This window comes from Rattus norvegicus, chromosome 10, assembly GCF_021556685.1.
Source record: "Rattus norvegicus strain SHRSP/BbbUtx chromosome 10, alternate assembly SHRSP_T2T, whole genome shotgun sequence".
In the NCBI taxonomy this organism is placed as follows: domain Eukaryota; kingdom Metazoa; phylum Chordata; class Mammalia; order Rodentia; family Muridae; genus Rattus; species Rattus norvegicus.
The window spans coordinates 95,132,301-95,151,713 of NC_141543.1; the positions used below are offsets into that span (position 1 = coordinate 95,132,301).

At 43.7% G+C, this 19,413-nt stretch overlaps 1 protein-coding gene across 2 annotated transcripts in view; it reads right to left on the minus strand.

The window, feature by feature from the left end:
• Nsf (N-ethylmaleimide sensitive factor, vesicle fusing ATPase) overlaps window positions 1–18,951 on the minus strand; it is a 128,556-nt gene extending 109,605 nt beyond the window's left edge. Inside the window, exon 1 of one of the 2 annotated variants that reach the window (XR_015630948.1) lies at window positions 18,894–18,948. Coding sequence is in view for 1 of the 2 variants with exons in the window: in NM_021748.2 (NP_068516.2) it covers window positions 18,894–18,905 (12 nt within the window). In the remaining variant the exon portion in view is untranslated. 2 annotated transcript variants of the gene reach the window in all.
• Window positions 18,952–19,413: the final 462 nt, after the last annotated feature.

The window sequence follows — 19,413 nt, forward strand, 5'->3', positions numbered from 1 at the left end:
TTAAAAAAAAACAATGTCATAATTTCAAAAGTACAGCCAAATTCCTTTACTTTGATCCAAACTTTGATTGTCACTAAAATCAAGTGACAAAAAATGCTAAATTTGGGAACAGGCCTTTGAGCAAAACAGCAGAGCAAGATACTGAAGAACAATGACTCATCTCTTGCTTTAGGGGTCACTTAGTAAAGACAGGAGATTAAAAATTGATCGTTGGCTTCTTTCTGTATGTTTTGCTGTGTATAAAATCTCAGTGCATCAGTGAATGCGCAATATGGACATACTGGGGTTCTATAAATAATCTGACATGTGGGATTCATGACCAAATATTTGGAAAACACTGATTTCCCATGACATGAACAGAGTCAAGGTCACAAGCGTGCCTTCCTAATGAAACAGCATTTTGTTAAGGTCACACCTAGACCAGCCATCCATCAAAAACACAACGATTTAAAGTTCTCTATCTTCCGAGAGTCTCTTCACTCTCGAGTTTCTTCCTTTGATTATCTTTCCCCTAAACCTGCATCCCTTCCTTGGCCAATTCTTATACACTCTACAGTTCTCAGCTTAGACAATATTTATTCCAGGAGACATCCTGGGCAGCTGCCCCACTCACCTAGACTGATAAATCACAGAGAAGCCCTGACTCTGACCTTTACTGTCTGCCTCCACACTTGAAACATACATAGGATGATGATTCTTAAGGTCGGAGACTAGATTTCACTCATGTCCGTACTTCCAGAGGACTACTCCTGGACCTGGTACACAGTGAGTGCTTGCTAATCATAGATTAATACAAATAGGTTTCAAACCACCCAAAGAAAAAGTGTCCAAGGCGGTAACGCTTCAAGGTCATTTGGAATGACTTGATCATTATATAGTCTGGGGCGAGGAATATAGTTCCAAAGGTGAGGACAAGGGATCCATACAGCAAACTGGTTGAGGAACCTAGCATATATGGGAGCTCTGGGTTTGGCCAGGAGCTGATATCTCAGTGGATAAAGAGGAAGTGTATTTGAGGGTGATTCTTGACATAATCCTCCTGCTTTACATGTACACACAGAAGACATGTACACACACGAAAATGTGCACCTACACAATGCCAAAAACATACACACGCAAAAGCACACCAATACATATGCTTCTACACACTTGGAGAAAGAGAAATCAGTGAGTGGAACACAATTACTTACGTGATGGAGCCAACACAATAGAAGCTTTACACAATGCTAAGTTAGCCCCATTGGTAACCCTGCTCCCCTGCCAATGTCCTTCAATGAGAAGGGGCGGGAATCTGTGGTTATCATCCAGGCGGCCAATTTAAACAGATGCTACGAGTAAAAGGCCTCCCTATTAAAAACCAGAAGCATCTGTGTTTTTATGGTAAGCCAGGCAGGGTATCTCATTTTAAAACAAAGTGTAAGTCCCTATAAATAGTCAAGTTGTCTATTTACCATAGAAATGCCAAGGGAAAATTCCATGATTTTTTTCTAAAACTGACTTTGCCTCTAGGGAAAAATAACACAAGCCAACCACTACAGGCATATAACCTTTAAAACACGAAATTACAATCAGTGATGGGTTGTTTTATTAAGTCGAATTCTTCAAGTTACTGGAACACATATCTGTTTAAGGACAGAGATATCTTCATTGTAACTTAAAATGTCAACAGTATGGATGTGGGCTATAGGCCATTGGCAATCCTTAAATAATGTCAAGGTTAACAAACAAAAGGGACCTTCAGAGGAAGTAATTATGACATGGGTATTCCAGAGCCTTTAAATGGCAGAGAATTTGCTTCTCTTCAAAGAAAGGGGAGGAGAGGGGAATCGCAAACCTTAAACAAGATTTCTCTGGACAATATTTAAGTTTGCAAATTTAAATAACACTCTTATGTAAATGTTTCCTGAAGCAAATAGACTACTTGAGTGAACCTTTAAATCAAATTAACAGTACAGCCAAATAGACAAAGAAAATTACAACATGAGGAGGTGAGCGGTAATGCCCGTGTAATCCCAGTCCTTGAGTGGTAGAAGCAAGAAGATCAGGAGTTTAAGACGATCCTTGGCTACAAAGAGACTAAAGACCAGTCAGGCCTATCAGAAACCCTATCCAAAAAGAAAGAGAAGAAATGCAAAATGGTGTGCTAGCAGACTAGAAAGGGCTCATCACCAGACAGTCCCTCCTACCGTGACTATAACCCTTAAGAACACTCAGTCTCTTCCTCAGACTTCCTGCCTCAGGCCTTGGTTACATTTCTCCAGAGGCTTGCAGATTCCCACAGGAAAGAGGAGAGGAGAATACGGAAACTTACCCCAAGGCCAGCCTAGCTGTGGGGCAGGTGTGTGTGTGTGTTGGGGGGGGAGGGGGGAGGGAGGTGTGCTGAGGGGGAGGGTTGTGTGGACCATGACTTACATCTGTAATCCCAGCATTGGGAAAGTCAAGGAAGGAAGAAGATGGCCACAAGTGTCCATAGCTGTTTCAACGAGGGACTGACATCTCAGAGAAAGATAAAAGAAACCTTCACTTTTCAACAAAGTAACTCCCAGACATATGACTGCTAACATTAATAAAAACTTAGAGGGCTGGAGAGATGGCTCAGTGGTTAAGAGCACTGACTGCTCTTCCAGAGGTCTTGAGTTCAATTCCCAGCAACCACATGGTGGCTCACAACCATCTGTAATGGGATCTGATGCCCTCTTCTGGTGTGCCTGAAGACAGCTACAGTGTGCTTATATATAATAAACGAATAAATCTTTAAAAAAATAAAAACTTAGAATTTCATTTTGGAGTATCACTATCCACATTTCAAGGATCACAAGTGCCTAATCTCTACCTCTGCAGATAGTTCCAATAGATTACGAGTGATTGGTCCAGAGCGACATAGGAATCTCACTATAAATGACTGTCTATAAGGCTATAGAACCTCCTACACTATAAACTCCTATGATACCTGCTGTTTTGCTTTTGGCTGGTTGGTTTTCTGTGTGGTTGGTTGGTTTTATTTTGTTTTGTTTGTTTTGTTTTTGTTTTTTTGAGACAAGCGTTTCAGTAGCCCAGGCTGGCCTACAACTTGTTATATAAACAAGGATGGCCCTGAACTTCTAATCCCCCCACCTCTACCTCCCCAGTGTTCGAATTATAGATATGTAACTACCACACCTGGTCTTGTTAAATCTTTTAAGACAGGCTGGTGAGAAGCCTCAGTGGTAAATGTGCTTTTCCCCCACGCTGAGGCATTCCATCCCCGAGACCCACATGGTGGATTCCCACGAGCCATCCAAGTGCAGGCCATGATTCGTGCAGAAACCTCCCTACCTCAAACCCTCACATAAATAAATGCAATTTAATCTAAAAGAAAATCTGAAGGCGTGGGTTACAAGGGGAGGGGGACACACAAAGCTTGGTGTGCCGTAGTTACTTTCAGTTCTCTTGGAGTATCCTTGAGGTCCCTGACTCAGACAAATGCTATGCACATAACGAGCGAACCTCTTGACACCTGCCGAGTCCTCGAGATTCTTTTATAAATGTATATTTTAAGAAGCTTTCACTTTGATCTTTCAGGGGGAAAATCCGTGCCGAAAAATGAGAACATCAAACACCCATGACATCAAATACTGGCAAGAGTACAAAGCAGCTTCATTTAAAGTTTATGTGGCCTAGCAAATGTAACCCCAGGTCTTTGGTCAATAAGCTGAAAACCTACGTCCACGAAAACACTAAACATAGAGGTTCACAGCACCTGTATTCATGATAGACAAAACTAGAAATATCACAAATGTCCTCCTAAAGACGAATGGATAAACAACTATGTTATAGCCATGAAATGAAATACTACTCAGGTATTAGGTAGAAATTAATCATTGATGTATATATTTACTGTTCTACGGGCAGTTGGGCCCGGGAGAATGGAGCCAATACGTGAGGTGAACTGAAGTTTTAGTCAGCACATCGGACAATTTATACTCTGGGGGTCTGGGGGTCAAGAGCAATCACCTAGGTAAAGTTTGCATGAGCTCAAGCTGTATGCAATCACAAGGCAAGGTACATATGGCAAAAACATGTTTTTCCATGGAGGCATAGAAAGGATAGCTTAAACGTTTAATTAAGTAACAGTCAGCAAGCAATGATGAGCAATCTACTATCTACTACACCTGGGAGGAGCACGAAAACATTCCGAGAACAGTTCCGTGTTTTGAGGAAACTGGGGGTCACAAGACTCTTGCTGTCTGGGAGTTTTCTCACAGGCACTCAGCACGGTCCTCACTCAACTCTGTTCTTGGACCTCGTTCTGACAGGAGTGTATGTGGTGAGTAGGCGTGTGTGCATATGTATGTGTGTGTATATGAGTGTAAAGCTGGGTGAAAGAAGCCGTCTGTGAGAGCAAGCACATGGTGTTTGTCCTGTGTCTGGCCTAGGCCACTCACTGGAATGATTCTCAGGCCCCGCCAGGTTGCAGTGCATTATCCATTTACACGTCATTCTTTTCTACAACTGGGCTGGGCTCCACTGTCTGGGCACGCCTTATCATTTCATCCTCAGGGAAGACTCAGATTGTTTCCCCTTGGGGGCTTTAAGAATAATGCTGCTGGGGCTGGGGATTTAGCTCAGTGGTAGAGCGCTTGCTAGGCCCTGGGTTCGGTCCCCAGCTCCAGGAAAAAAAAAAAAAGAATAATGCTGCTATGAACAGCCGGGCAGAAGTGGAATGTGGGGTTTGGGGGGTTTGTTTGTTTTGTTTGTTTGTTTGTTTGTTTGTTTGTTTGTTCTGAGACAGCCAACCGTGACCTCTTAACTTGTGATTCTCTAGCCTCGGTTTTTGAAGTCAGGATTACAGTGTGCACCACCATGCCTGGCTCAGTGCATAAGTTTACATATGAGCATTCGTCTTCAGTTTTCCGCCACATGCTCACCAGATACGTAATTTACAGTCTTTCTCCCATTCTGGGGGGTTGTCCTCATTTTCTTCATCATCCCCTTTGACACATTAAAGTTTTAATTTTGTTAAAACCCTTTCCTCCTGATTGCTAATACTTTCGTATCACGCTTTTAAAAGCCGTTTCCTAATTTGAGAGCGCCCATTTTTAGAATCTGGCCCTTCTTGGAAGGATCGGAGTTAGGTCTTTGAATTGTTGTTGTTTATTCTTTCTGACGCTTGAGCGGGGAACTGTTTCCTTACTTCCTCTTTTAGATTGGCCGTCGTCATGGGATAGAAAGGCAGCTGGCTCTGGATATTGCTTTCCTGTGCTACAACTTTGCTGAACTTTGTTACTGGTTCTAATTAACCACTCCCCCTCCCCCCAAGATAATGGCAGTGCACTTACCCAGCATGCACTGAGTCTCTAGGTTCAATCCCCAGTATGACACAAAACAACACCAACAAAGGAAACCGTGCAGCACCATGCTGTCTGCACAGAGTGATGCTTACGGGTGCCTTTTACTCCCTGGCACAATGGCCCTACCTAATGCTTGCAGTGATATTGAACAGAAGTGGCCAGGAGACATCCTAGCCTTGGTCTGTGCTCAAGGGAATCCTTTAACCTTCACTGTGAAGAAGTACGATGACAGCTGTGGGGTTCTTGGTTGGTCAGGTTTTATTTTATGAGCCAGATTTTGACAGTGCCAGTTCATAAGGTTGCTTTGAGAGTCTAACAGGAAAAGATCTGTGAAGGTGTGTTCACAACTGCAAAACACCGCCTCGTTTATAATTGTGCTCCACAGACGGGTTTCCTCACTCTAAGCAAAGTTTACTCCAAAGGTTCCTAGATAAAACAATTTGACCCCCAAAACAAACAAAAATAAATAAAAATAAAAACAGTACTGTACCTAAGGACATCACATAAGGTCTAATGGATACCATGTCTTCAAAGCAGCAAAACCCATTGACTTACACTGATGGGCCTCACCCTAATTACCTTAATTGCTGGTGCTGATCTGTACCCCTGTAATTACACACACACACACACACACACACACACTCACAGCATATTTGCAATACTGAAAGGCCTCTCACTTAATACAGCTTAACAAATACAAGCATAACGATGGTATCACTTAAGCATTTTATAATTTAAAATTATTTTTAAATACTTATGTCAAAGTGGCTGGTGAAAGGCAATCAGGCCATTATTAGTCTACCCGTTCTGTTCTTTGGTTAGAAAGGCTCTTTGGGGCAAGCTGGGAATACAGCTCAGGACTAGAGTGTTTACCTAGCACACGAAACAATAAAACAAGGGAAAGAGGTCTGCACCCAGCACGATGGTGACCCCATGGCCACAGAGAGAGACCCCTTCCCCCTAGTCTTCTGTCTCTACACCCCAGCATCTTCCCTTGATTCTGAGGCCACATACATTTAGGGCAGAATTGCATACGAGTGACTGGGAAGAGCGGTTGGAATATCAGGGGAGCGGTGGGTCCGGCTGATCTGGTGAAGGTGGCAGTGGTTTTGGCAGGGAGGACAATGCAGACAGGGGCAGTGTGGGATGCTGGGAGGATCTTTTTTCTTAAACTGGGTATTGATTTCCTTGGGTGAGTTCACTTCGTAAAAGTGGAACCAATGTTGGGCGGCGGGTGGTGCATGCGCTTAATCCCAGCACTCAGGAGGCAGAGTTCGAGGCTGGCCTAGTTTACAGAGTTCCAGGACCGCCAAAGCTAGAGAGAGAAACCCTGTCTCAAAACAAAACAAAAGAAACAAAGTAAAACCAACTACCAGGCTGCTTGTGTTTCTGTGGCAGGTTTTGGACCGTTACAGGCGTTTCCACAGGGGCTGTACTGGTTTGCCTTCATTCCTTCCAGCGGAAGGGAGGGAGGACTCCAGCTGCTCCACAGCGTGCACTGAGGATCTTGGGGCTCTCACTCTACTTCCTGGTGAGAGTGCAGCCCTGCCTCTCTGAGCTTCAGTTCCTGTTTCTCTGAGGATGAATGAGGTCAATTACCTAGCGAATGTTATGGACACCATCTTTCTGAAATGCCGGTTTGAACCTTTGGTCTACTTTTCTGCTGGCTTCCTGTTGTTTCTTTTTATGATTAATTGGCAGGTTTTGGTTTGTTTGCAGTCTAGATGCAAATTCTATCAAATGCATGTGCTCAGATGTCTTCTTGCTCTCTGTGGAGTCTTCCTTCTCTCATTCGGTGTGTGCTAAGGACAGACTTTGGTCATCTCCCCCCCCCCCCCCACTCACGTTTACATAACAAGGCCCTGAAACTTAAAGCCTGCACTGCTAACCCAGTGACCACTCTGGAGTTAGAACCTAGAGGGTAACTAAGGTTAAGTAAGATCAAGGTGATGGGGCTCTACTCAGAAAGGATTCTGACCTTCTAGGAAAAGGGAGCTCGAGCGCTCGCGCGCTCTCTCCCTCTCTCTCTCTTTCTTTCTCTCTCTCTCCTCCCTCCCTCCCTTCTCCCCTCCCTCCCTTTTTCTTCCTCCTCCTCCTCCCTCCCTCCTTCTCCCCCTCCCCATGCTGCTGCTGCATCCAGTCCAGAGGAGATGATTCATCAGCCTAGCATGCAGGCACCCTGATTTTGAACTTCTGGCCTCCAGAACTAGGAGAAAATACATTTCTGTTGTTTAAGCTACTCTGTAAGTGGGACTTTTGCTACATCAGTCTGAGCAAAGCACAAGGGTGCCCTTTGATACGCAGTCTTTAATGGAGTCCATTTTTACTCCTTCATAATTATTTGTTTTTATTCCGAATAAGGAATCTGATGCCTCTCCCTCCCCACCCCCCGGCCATTTGGTAATTTTTTGGTCTCACTTCTAGTTGACTTGCACTGTGTTCAGTGAGGAGCTCTGCACCTTGGGTAGGCTCCTCAACACCCTGAATAAGACTGCTAATTTGAGCCTTCCAAATCAGAGTAGTGCGGAAATAGGTTTTGTGCTGTCTGCTCCAGCTGCCATTAGTCATATGCAGCCCCTGAAATGTGGTCAATTCAACTGAAAAGTTGGATTTTTCTTTTTTAAAATAAATCTACCCCCCAAAATGCCAATACTGGAACTAAAACCCAGACAGGGTCTTAACTATTGCAACCTTCTTGCTTTCCGCTTCCCAAGTAGGCCCACGCCACCAGGCCTAGACAGAAACTGGATTTTTAACTTGCTTTTTTATTACTCTATACCTATAACCATTTTGTTTCCTCAGCAATGACTAAGAGAGAGGCCTGAAATTCCCTGCTATCACCATTTCTGTCAGAAGCAGTTTGATCAAGTCAACTAGAAGCAAATGACTGAACAGCCAGGGGCCAGAAGACTTCTTACTTGGAATAAAAACAAGTAATTATGAAGGAGTAAAAATAGACTGCTGGGCTGGAGAGATGGCTCAGCGGTTAAGAGCACCCGACTGCTCTTCCAGAGGTCATGAGTTCAATTCCCAGCAACCACATGGTGGCTCACAACCATCTGTAAAGAGATCTGATGCCCTCTTCTGGTGTATCTGAAGACAGCTACAGTGTACTTATATATAATAAATAAATAAATCTTTAAAAAAAAAAAATAGACTGCCACCTGGAGTGGCTCAAGGAGTCTCTGACACTTGCGATTCAGGTAGAGCCAAGACCCTACATTTAGCGGTAGATAATAGCTTCAAGCCGAGGTAGCATGAGGTGGGGCTGGAGTTTATTAGGAAAGGTTATTAACACATACTTAAGCATGGATGAGCGCAATAGAGGTGCTTAAGAAAGGGCACTGCACACCCCAGTACTGGTGTGGGCTTCTCAGGAGAAAGCACTTAAGCTCTTTGTAACAGCCACACATGCAATCTAGGAGCTTGAAGGGTTACAAAGGAACCTTTTCTTATTTTTTTTCTCTTCAGTAAGTCCTAAGGAGTACTGAGTAAGACTGTAGCTGGTAAGACAAAAGCACAGGTAACAAGGTTTAGAAGAAAGAGTTCAGACACTTTTTCAAAATCGTTAATCAAGTGTATAGTCTTGTTTGTGAGATTCTCAGGAAATTTCAGGTTTATATGTTGGGGGGGGGGGGAATAGGGCTATACTCAAAGGCCATACTCTTAGGCCTTAAGCAAGGTCCCACAATATTAGCAGCATATAAAATACCAAAAGGCTCTGTCTTCATGTAGGCCTTCGCTGAAAATTCTATCAACTGTGCTGACATTGTTGACTCTGCTGGTAAGAGACAAGCAGATTTTGAGGTGAGAAGGCTCCTCTCTTGTCCTATGTCCCTGTGATTTCCCCTGTCCTCCTAGTCTGCTCAGTTCCATGACTTTCTGGTTGTATATGAAGGCAATTAGATAAACACACACGCTTAGAACTGTTTGATGTCTAGATAGCTGAACCCATGGCCGCCAGAGGCCACTGTATCCCTTCACTGTCTGGAATTACTGTAGCTGCTTTATCTCTTTTTTGTTTGGGAATTATCCGATGAGACTTTTTTCTTTTATCTTTTTTTTTTTTTTGGTTCTTTTTTTCGGAGCTGGGGACCGAACCCAGGGCCTTGCGCTTCCTAGGCAAGCGCTCTACCACTGAGCTAAATCCCCAGCCCCTTCTTTTATCTTTTACATTTTGCTTTCTAGCTGTACCTTTAGTGACTAACCTAAAAATGATGGCTGGGCGCCAGGCACAGGTGATGCATGCCTTTCATCCCAGCACTGGGAGGTAGCAGCAGGCAGAACTCTGTGAGTTCAAAGCCAGCCTGTTCTACACAAGCAAGTTTGAGGCCACTCAGGAATACATAATGAGGCCTATTTCAGACATATAGAGAGATGACTGATTGGTTGATTGATTGATAGACGAGTATGTGAATGGATGAAGGAATGGATGGATGACTAAGCAGATAAACAGTTGCTGAGCTTAGAATCTTTTTCAATACACTCTTTTAAAAAACCTAAGATGGATCTTTTCTCTTGAACAAAGCATTTAGTCCTAGTAGAATTTGTTCTATGTTTATTCTTTTTTTTTTTTTTTTTGGAAGTGTATTATTTGACATAGGGTCTTGGTGAATAGCCTAGGCTAGCCTCGAATTCGCAATCCTCCTGCCTCAGCCTCTTGAGTGCTGGGGTTGTAGTCCTATACTACCACACCTGCCTCTGCTTCTATTTATTTTATTTTTATCACTTTGATTCCTTTTAATTGAACTTTTTCTGTTTATTTTCTTCCTTTCTTAAATTTTTAAAATTCAATTTCCCATTGTTATTCATATTTTAATTACTTCTGTAGTTACCCTGGAAATATGAATATGCATATTAAGCCTAAAGCTATTCAAGAAGCTCTAACTCCTTTCTGAGAAGGACATCATAAAGTGCTGGAGTCTACGCCTACCCTCGCCTCGTTTAGGTGTGGCTGCCATCACAGGCTGAGTTCTAGTGGCTAAAATGTCCACGAGACACCAAGATTTATTTTGATTACTAGTATTGCCATTGTTCTTGTTTTGAAACAGGGTCTTGCTATGTAGCCTCAGACTCACAGCCATCCTCCTGCCTCCACAGCTAGGATTGAAGAAAGGCCCCACACGTGGCTTCTTTGGACTTTCTGAACTGGTGGTCTGATGGGCTCTCTGGGTCTCTCTTCAGATGATGGCTTCCTCACGCTCCTCACCAGGAACCTGACCAACCTGAGCTCCTGTCTCTGCCTTTTCTGTTGCTTTCTGAGGCCCTGGAATTCCAAATAACTTTTTTTTTTCAAATATTTTATTTTTCTGGCCACACACAAAATAAACTCAACTGTATTTCCATTGACTTTCTTGCCTAATTTTACTTTGTTTAGGCTTTTTTTTTTTTTAAACTTTGACTTCTGTGGGGGTAGTTTTGGGGGTTTTGTTTGTTTGTTTTGGTGTGTTTCTTGGTTGGTTGTTTTTTAGGGAGAGTGTGGGAAGGTGAGGATCTGGGAGGAGTTGACAGAGGGGGAAAGTGTGATCAGAATATATTGTATAGAATATTTTTTTGACACCTTTAATACTGGCACTTGGGAGGCAGAGGCAGGCAGATCTCTGTGTTTGAGACCAACCACTCTGGAGACATTACAGAGTTCTAGGACAACCAGAGCTATACAGTGAAACCTTGCCTCTAAAAAAATAATTAAAAAACAAATTTATTTTCCTACACCTCTTCAAATCTATCATCATTTCATATTCTTAAACTCATCACTCTTAAACTTTTATTTGTACATATTATGTATGTGTATTATACACACACACACACACACACACACACACACACACACTTACTTTATGCCTGCTAATTCTGGAAATTCGAACTCATTTTTTTGTTGGATTTTGTGGGGTGGTGGTGGTGGTTTGGGGATTTTTTGTTATTGTGAGACAGGATCTCACTATGTAACCTTGGCTGGTTTGGAACTCACTATGTAGACCAGGCCTCAAGCATTCTCAAGAGCTCAAGCCTGCCTCTGCCTGTCTATTCACTAAGGAGAGGTATATGCACCTCATCTTGAGGAGATCAGAAGACAGTCATGCAGGACTCTGTTCAGTTCTCTCCTTCCACCATGTAGGTTGCGGGGATCGAACTCGGGTCACCAGGCTTGGCAGCCAGCGTCTTAACCCACCAGACCATCGCACCAGCTCTCTAACCTTGTTCTTCACTGCTTCTGCTGACTTTTCATTTGCAGGGCCTTGTTTGTGTCATTTCTGACTCTGTGCTTATATTTTTTTTTCCCCAAAAGTTCCTTTTTAGGAACTTCCTGAGTCTTGGAGTTCTTGGAAGATGATTTCTTCCAAGAAACTGTATGCTTGCTGCCACAGGGGCTGCGTGGAGGCCCTGCCACTACCGTGCCTCTTTATACCTAATTACTAGCTTAAGAGTTTCATGCCGACCAGGTAGTATGAAATCAGAATTTCGTTCTTCAAAGTGATACAGCAGGTAAAAAACACATTTATGAGGATTTTGTTTTTGTCTGTTTGACCCTACCCAGCACAAAAGTGCAACAGGAAATTCTCCTTTCATTTCCCTGAGTGGAACAAGTTTATTCCTAGCTGACATTTATTATAAGGTATATCCCCTGGAGGTGTGATCTTTACTAGGGGGATGCTACCAAAACCACCAATGTTTACCTTCGGTCTCCAAGCTTCTCTGGAGGCGAAGGCACTCGGTTTCTAATCCCCACTTGCACATAGGTTTGGGCCTGATTACTCCTTAACCCCTACCAGCTACCTGCCTGAATTCAAGTATTTTTAAGATTTATTTTTGTTGTTATTTATGTGTATGTGTGTGCCACATGTGTACAGGAGTCTGCTAGGGCCAGAGGCGAGCATCAGATTCCCTGGAATGGAGTTACCAGGTGCTTGTAGCCACCTAATATGAATGCTGGCAACCATACTTGGGTCCTCCAAAAGAAAAGCCAGTGGTCATAACCGCTAAGCCATTTCTCCAGCCTGAGCATTTTATCTAACATTTAAAGCTTTTTGTGTGGCAAGATCAACGGGAGGATCTAATTCAATATAGTATAACTACAACTTCTCGGCTATCTGAAATATTGAATATCAGCAGAGGACTTAAGAAAGGAGAAAAGACAACCTTGAAGCTTTATAAATATCAAGGTTGCAGAAACATTAAAAAGAAATAAAGACCTTCAACAATTCACAAGGAGCAACCTTGGAGAAGTCAGATCCAGGGAGTCAACAGCTCTCAACCTTCTGTCGAAGCAGAGGTAACTGCAGAGTCTGCTCAAACTGCTGAGTCTGGAACTCAGCCTAGAGCAAGCCTGAGGGGTTCCCTAACTCGTTCTAAGGTGACGCTGACCAGCTGGTCTGCAGAATGCACTGAGAACGGCTGTACCCAGGATACATAAACTGGAGAGACAGCTCTGTGGCTAAGAAGACCTAAGTTCAATTCCCACCACGGGCACAACTGTCTATAGCTCCAGTCCAGGTGATTTTAGCCCCCTCTTCTGGCTTCTGCAGGGATACACATAGTGCTCAGAAATATATGCAGACAAAAACATATACACATAAAACAATAAATTATTTTTTAAAAAAGCTGACACACATACAAAGAAACAGGGACTATGGCAGCCTCTACAAAGTCAAGCCAGACAGGTTCTCAGCACTGAGAGAAGGACATGGACACGGGTTCCTATCCCTAAACAAGAAACTATTTTCAACCAACATCCACGTGCAAAAGAAAAACCATTTTCCCCCAGTGGAGTCTCAATGGGTCTATTAACCACACTGCTACGAGTAGACCCTAGACCAACAGCAGATGGCCAACACAAAATGAACTCAATAGTATTTTTGTAGACTCCGTCACCTATGGCTTTGTTTGGGCATCTCTTGTTTTACTGCCCATTTGCTGTATATTATGGTTTCTTCTTTTGTGTTTTATGAGTTTTGAGTGGGTTTTATTTGTGTGTGTGTTTACTATTCTATTTATTTTAATCCTATTTTGTTTTGTTTGCCTGTTTATTTTCGAAAGAGAGAAAGAAAGAGTGTATAGTTGGGTGGGTGGGGAAGATCTTGGGGGAATCGGAGGACGGAAAACCATGATCAGAATATATTAAATTATTTTAAACACACACACACACACACACACACACACACACACACACACACACACACACAGTAGAACATGAGCATTGTATATATAGTAATACTCAATATACCACATCATTTAATTTAGCAAACACAAATTAAGCTTATATTGTTTAACTCACTCTAAAGTGATTTGAAGGTTAAATATTTAAAAAAAAAGACTCAATTTATCTACAGGTAGAAAAAAAAGAACTATATTAGAGTCAAGCAGTTGTTTCCACTTAGTTCTACGTTATGAATAGTTTGGATAACACAAGAAGCAACATTACTTAGGAGCATCTCATGGCTCAGTTGAGAAGATAAAGTTAATATTGAACTACACTTCAAAGGTGCTGGTTTGTTCCGCAACAGTTTACTGAGTACAATGTATCCATTCCTGGGTCCATTCTAAACAAGGGGAACTAAACCCGCTCTTATCTCACAAAACTTTACCAGTCTGACTCATTCCCTAGGAGAACAAGTCTTAGTAACAACAGTTAATTTAAAAAAACAAAACCAATGAAGAGGTTCTTTAGAAGATCCAGAAATTGGTGATAATACTGACGACATTGGCTGTCAAGTCACATATGAACTTATGTGCTCATAAGCTTTAATATAAAACCTCTTTACAACAAAAGCAAATCCCACCGGTGCCTCTGTAGAACATTCTATTGGTCCAGGGAATTCAAAGCTCGCTATTTCTTACCTGATTTTCCTATTTTCCTCCCCCGTTTCACTGTTGTGAAATCCACTGACCACATTCTATCTGAGGCAGAGGACAGAAACACTCTGCGTGGTTCCTAAAGAGCTGGTGTCGTTTGCTTCACATGGACAGCTAAAAGTTGCGATAAACTATCGTACTTTTTGGCTTAAAACCAAAAGCCAACCCCCACTGCCCCCCCAAAAAGATAAAATCGGTTTTAAAACTTATTTAGTTGAATTTTATTAGTCTTTGTATCTTTGTAAAACACAGGAGGGAAATGCAGGTCAAAGTCAATAAGCAATAGAGACAGCGCGTAACTTTCTTTGGAAGAAGTGGGGGTAGGGGGTGTGTGTGGGGGGGGGGTGAGTTACTCCTAAAATTCACATGGAGAGGGAAAGCCACTAGCTAGGAAAGATGGTCCCAAGGCAGAGTTCCATCCCTAAGACCCACAGTGGAAGGAAAGAACGGACTCCTTTGACCTTTGACCTCCACACATACACACAAAAACCAAACAAATGTCATTTTTAAAATGAGGAGGACGTACACTCCGTGAGACACCAAGGAGTAATGAAAGAGTAAAGTCCAGCCTTAGAACCCCGCCCTCCCACAGGCAATGGTTTCATGATACAGAGGAGAGCATCGCAAATCGGTACGAATAAAGGATGGATTCAATACACATCAGGACAACTGTTCTCGCATATGGAAGGACAAAATTAACTTCGTAATTCACACCAGATACAAAAATAAGTTATAGATGAATTAGTCACAAAAACAGGCAAAGCAAACAAATCTTAAATAAGGACTTTATGACTTCAAGGAGCTTTCTTGAAGGTCAAACAAAAGTATAAAACATATAGGCATGCATATATATATATCAAACATAACAAGAAAATGATCATCAAGAAACTATCCGCAGCTAACAAATCTAAAGCAAGTCCTATACAAATAAATAAAAAAATACGAATACCCCAACTAAAGGGTGGACGAAAGCCGTGCAATAATAATGTATGGAGGATCTCTCCACTGACCAACAGGAAGGATGCTCAGCCTCTCTGGTAATCAGGACAAAACGACAATTACACTGATGAGATCATTTTGCTTTTCTTAAGTTTAATGAAAGCAACCCAGAATATGGTTGTTTAGAAGCTGTGTTCCAAGGCACTGAGGGGTGGCACAGACCTTTAACCCCGGCATTTGGAGGCACAGGCAGGCAGATCTCTGTGAATATGTCTGTGACTAGGTGAATTCCAGGCCAGCCTGGGCTACACTGGGAGACCCTGTCTCCAAAAGAAAAAATAACCAGCACTACAGCAAGCGTTTGGTAAACGCATCTGAGGGGGTCACTCTTCTGTCAAGCAAACATTTTTCTTCGGTAAGATAATCTCCCTTTGGACAGGTGAGACAGGTTAGCCAGCAAAGTCACTGAGTCTGGCACCCTGAACCCACATGGGCCCACATGGTGGAAGGAGAGAACTGACTTGTACAGTTGTCTTTGCGCTCCACACGCGCCACGGCATAGATGTGCATGCTCAGAAGCATATAAATAGATATAAAACAATAATATACTTTCACCTTTGTACTGTAAGTGCTTGAAAAAAGAATAAATTCATATGCATTAGCAGTGCTTTCAGGAACAAATTTTTTTTTTCTAAAATGTATCACCCTTGACGATTCTTCTTAAATCTCTACCAAACTGATGCACAAACACAAGTGAATGCATAAAGCAGAGGAAATGAGTTAACATCTAGCACAAGTATCTACATGGTCTCATAAAGTGGACGTAAAAGATAACACTAACGCTTCATTTTTGAGACAGGGTCTTATTCTATAGCTCAGGCCGGCCTAGAACTCAATAAGTACACTGGACTGGCCTCAAACATATAGTGATCCTCCTGCCTCTGTCTCCCAAGTCCTGGCATTCCAGGCATGTGCCAACACACAGGATACAGCATACTAACATAGTTACAATAAGAAAAAAGATAAAGCTGTGAGAGAGGGACACAGGTCTTCAGGGCAGAATAACAAAGTATCCCGACTTACAGCTAGAGATCAGAAAAGGCTTCCCAAGCCTTCTCTGAGTAGGAGAAAAAAAAAGAAAGAGCCCAGCAAAAGACCTTGTGGAAAGAGAAACAACCAAAGCTTCGAGGCATCGAAAGGCTTATATAACCTGAGCAGACAGTGAAAGTGAGCGGAGAGAAACAGAACAAAACCACAAAGAGCCTTGAACGCCTTGTTAAGTATCTGATCTTGCTCCCAACACTAACCAGAGGACCAGTTTAAGCAGTAAGGGACTTGGGAAGAATAACCAGTGTGGAGGGTGGAAGAGGGACAGAATGCCAAAAGGAGGCTACTTGGAAACTTCCTGCAGTTATCCAGACCAGAAAGAGAAAAGGGGATGGAGAGGAGGACACAGAATGGTTAGCTGATGGGGGAGAAGGTTACAGCAACAGCTGCGACTGATTCCAGTATCGAGGACGGCTTAAAGCAGCAATGCTCCCAAGCCTACCTTCTCTGGGCCCTGATTAAATCCTTCATTTTCTTTAGTGTGCAGGTAGGAAGATAGTGATGACTTGTACAGGGGATGGGGCACGGGGATGTGGCAAGAGGGACAGACAGTAGGGATGGGAAAGGCTTCTGGAACCAGTGGAAAGCAGGTAGGATGGTTCACGTCTGTAATCCTGAGTCAAGAGACTCCACGGAAGCTGGAAAGCCAGCTAGCTTGGCATAGGCAGGGGCAAACAACAAAAGAAACCCTGTCTCAAGCAGGGTGGGTGGCAAATATTAACTCAATGTTGTCCTTTGACTGCCACATGTGGTTATGCGTGTACCCCTGCCCCCATACACATACCCCATACCCGTCAGGTGAGGATGCCATTCAGTGAAAGGAAAACAGAAAAATTACCAGGTAGGTAGGCTTAGATCACAGCTTTGAGTTTAAACTAGAGTTCAAATAGTCTTCAATTAGTATTTATTTATTTATTTATTTATTTATTTATTTATTTATTTAATTTGAGTCAGTGTCTATGTACTCCTGGCTGTCTTGGAACTCACTATGTGGGTCAGTCTGGCCTCAAATTGTCAGAGATCCTCCTGCCTCTGCCTCAACCTCTGCCTCTACCAGGGGTTAAAGACGGGTATTCATCCTTGTTCTTGATTTCAAATAGCCACTTTTACACATCAATTTGGAATTTAGAGGGCAGTTCTGTAGAGGAGGGGTGAAATCTTGAGAACCTCAGGCATGCGGACTGAGCTTTGGCTCAGAAGGGATTACCTGAGGAGATAAAACAAGAGTGTGGGAATTGAATGACAGGGTGGAGGGGTGAGTCTGCAAGCGAGATGAGTCAAAACAGTATCGAGGCATCACAGAAGCCATGGACCAATGTCTTCCATTAAGGAGGAGACAGGCAACAATGTCAGATGCTCTGAGACATTAAGTATAACAAGGATCGAAAAAAATGGGCATTCATTTTAGGGATGCGTTTCAGTCTCACTGTGGTGGGTCAAGGAGGGAGCAGATGGTAAACAAATGAGAGACAACACACGCAGAAAAGCACCAGAATTTGTCACTCTAAAATGGGAAGAGGAAAAGTGACATCTGTGGGGGCAGAGGAAGGGTTTAAGGGACCAATGCATTCCAGAAGGGCTGATGATTCAGAAGAGGGGCTCCTGAGGAGGCAAAAATAGTCCCTAAAATACAGTTAGAAGGGCCAGCCTGAGAAAAATGGGGGGTTATGAGAAAAGAAAGAGAAAGAGATGAACCCAGACCTGTGACCTCTAAGGTCTCTTTGGGACTCTAGAATCGCATGACCTACAATTCTCTTTAGACAGGACATTTGCATATATGCATACATGTATGCAAACTTATTAAAATATTCAGGTGAAGTAAATCAGTCAAGCACATCGTTAGTCTGTAATGACGCAGTTAACGTCCCCAGGTTTCAAACAGTTTAATCTCTGGGCAGGATCCATCCATCAGAGCTCTTAGCTCTGATGCATATTGCAGTAACAGCAGTGACCTGGCCCCATCTCTCCTCATCAACCCCAATCTTACACCACGGTCCTACAAGCTTAAGGAGGAAGTAAAATGTAAATCCCTGAAGCTACAACACAGCCTGCTGCATTCGAAGCGACTGTCATTTAGAAAAACAAAACGTGACACCCCAAAACCATCTGCACGAAAGACATTGCTGCTGCTTCACTCGACAGTTGATAGGTTTCTCCCCAGGGGATGGTCTGAGGTTGGCTGTAAAAGTAATTTGCAGCCCCCACTCCTCTTTTCATAACATCGTTCATTTAGGAAGAACGAGAAATGGGTTCCCACACCCTCGCCCTGACTGCAGCAGACTACACCCCGCGGTTATCCGGCAGTGCCACCTCAGAAACCCTCGGAGGAGTGCGGAGGGCACTCAGCGCTCGTCAGAAGGGGCTCCAGTGGCCACTACCCTCAAGGTGCTTGGAGGACGAGAGAAACGAGCCCCAGGAATGGCAAGGGAGGCACGAGAGACCCGGGGGACGAAGAGACAACCCTCGGGGAGGACAGAGTTTCTGAGCAGAGCTAATCCCCTGCCGCAGTTGCCCTGCCTCGCCTCCAGCCTTGCTCTGACCTCCCTTCCTTCAGCGTCTCTGGGTGCTCAGCCTCGCGCCCCTTCCCCGGAGCCCGCGTGGACCTCGCAGCTGTCCCGACCCGGGCGATCCGCTGTGAGCCCGGGTTACCCAGCCGCCACTCACCCGGCCCGCCATCTTCGCGGACACGTCCTGCTCCCAGGCTGCAGCTCCGCACTCTGCTGAGCCCGCCCCCGCCGCGCGCGTGCCCGCCTGCAGCCCGCCCTCGCGCAGGCGCGCAGCCGCCGGGAGGCCGCGCCCGCGCCCAGTCGCGTCCCCGGCGCCCTTCCCCAGGACGTGCGCGCGCGCACGGGACGAGCACCGCCATTTTGGCTGAAGACAAGCTAGCCGGCTCACCCTGTTTCCACAAAGCCATGTCAGTTGACCACGTGGCTTTAATGGAAAGCCAATAGCCAAAAGCTGGTTCTGAATTCGGATTCTCTTCGATCCCGAACTTTGCAGGCACACGAGTTTTGAAAGTGAATCATAATTATACATGTTTTAGCTTTATGGTTCGTTATTTTCACTTATAAGCACAATTAATATCTTTTTAAGGCTTTTTTTTTTTATGAGCATTGGTGTTCTGCCTGCAGGTCTGTGCCAGATCCTCTTTTTTTTTTTTTTTTTTCCTTTTTTTCGGAGCTGG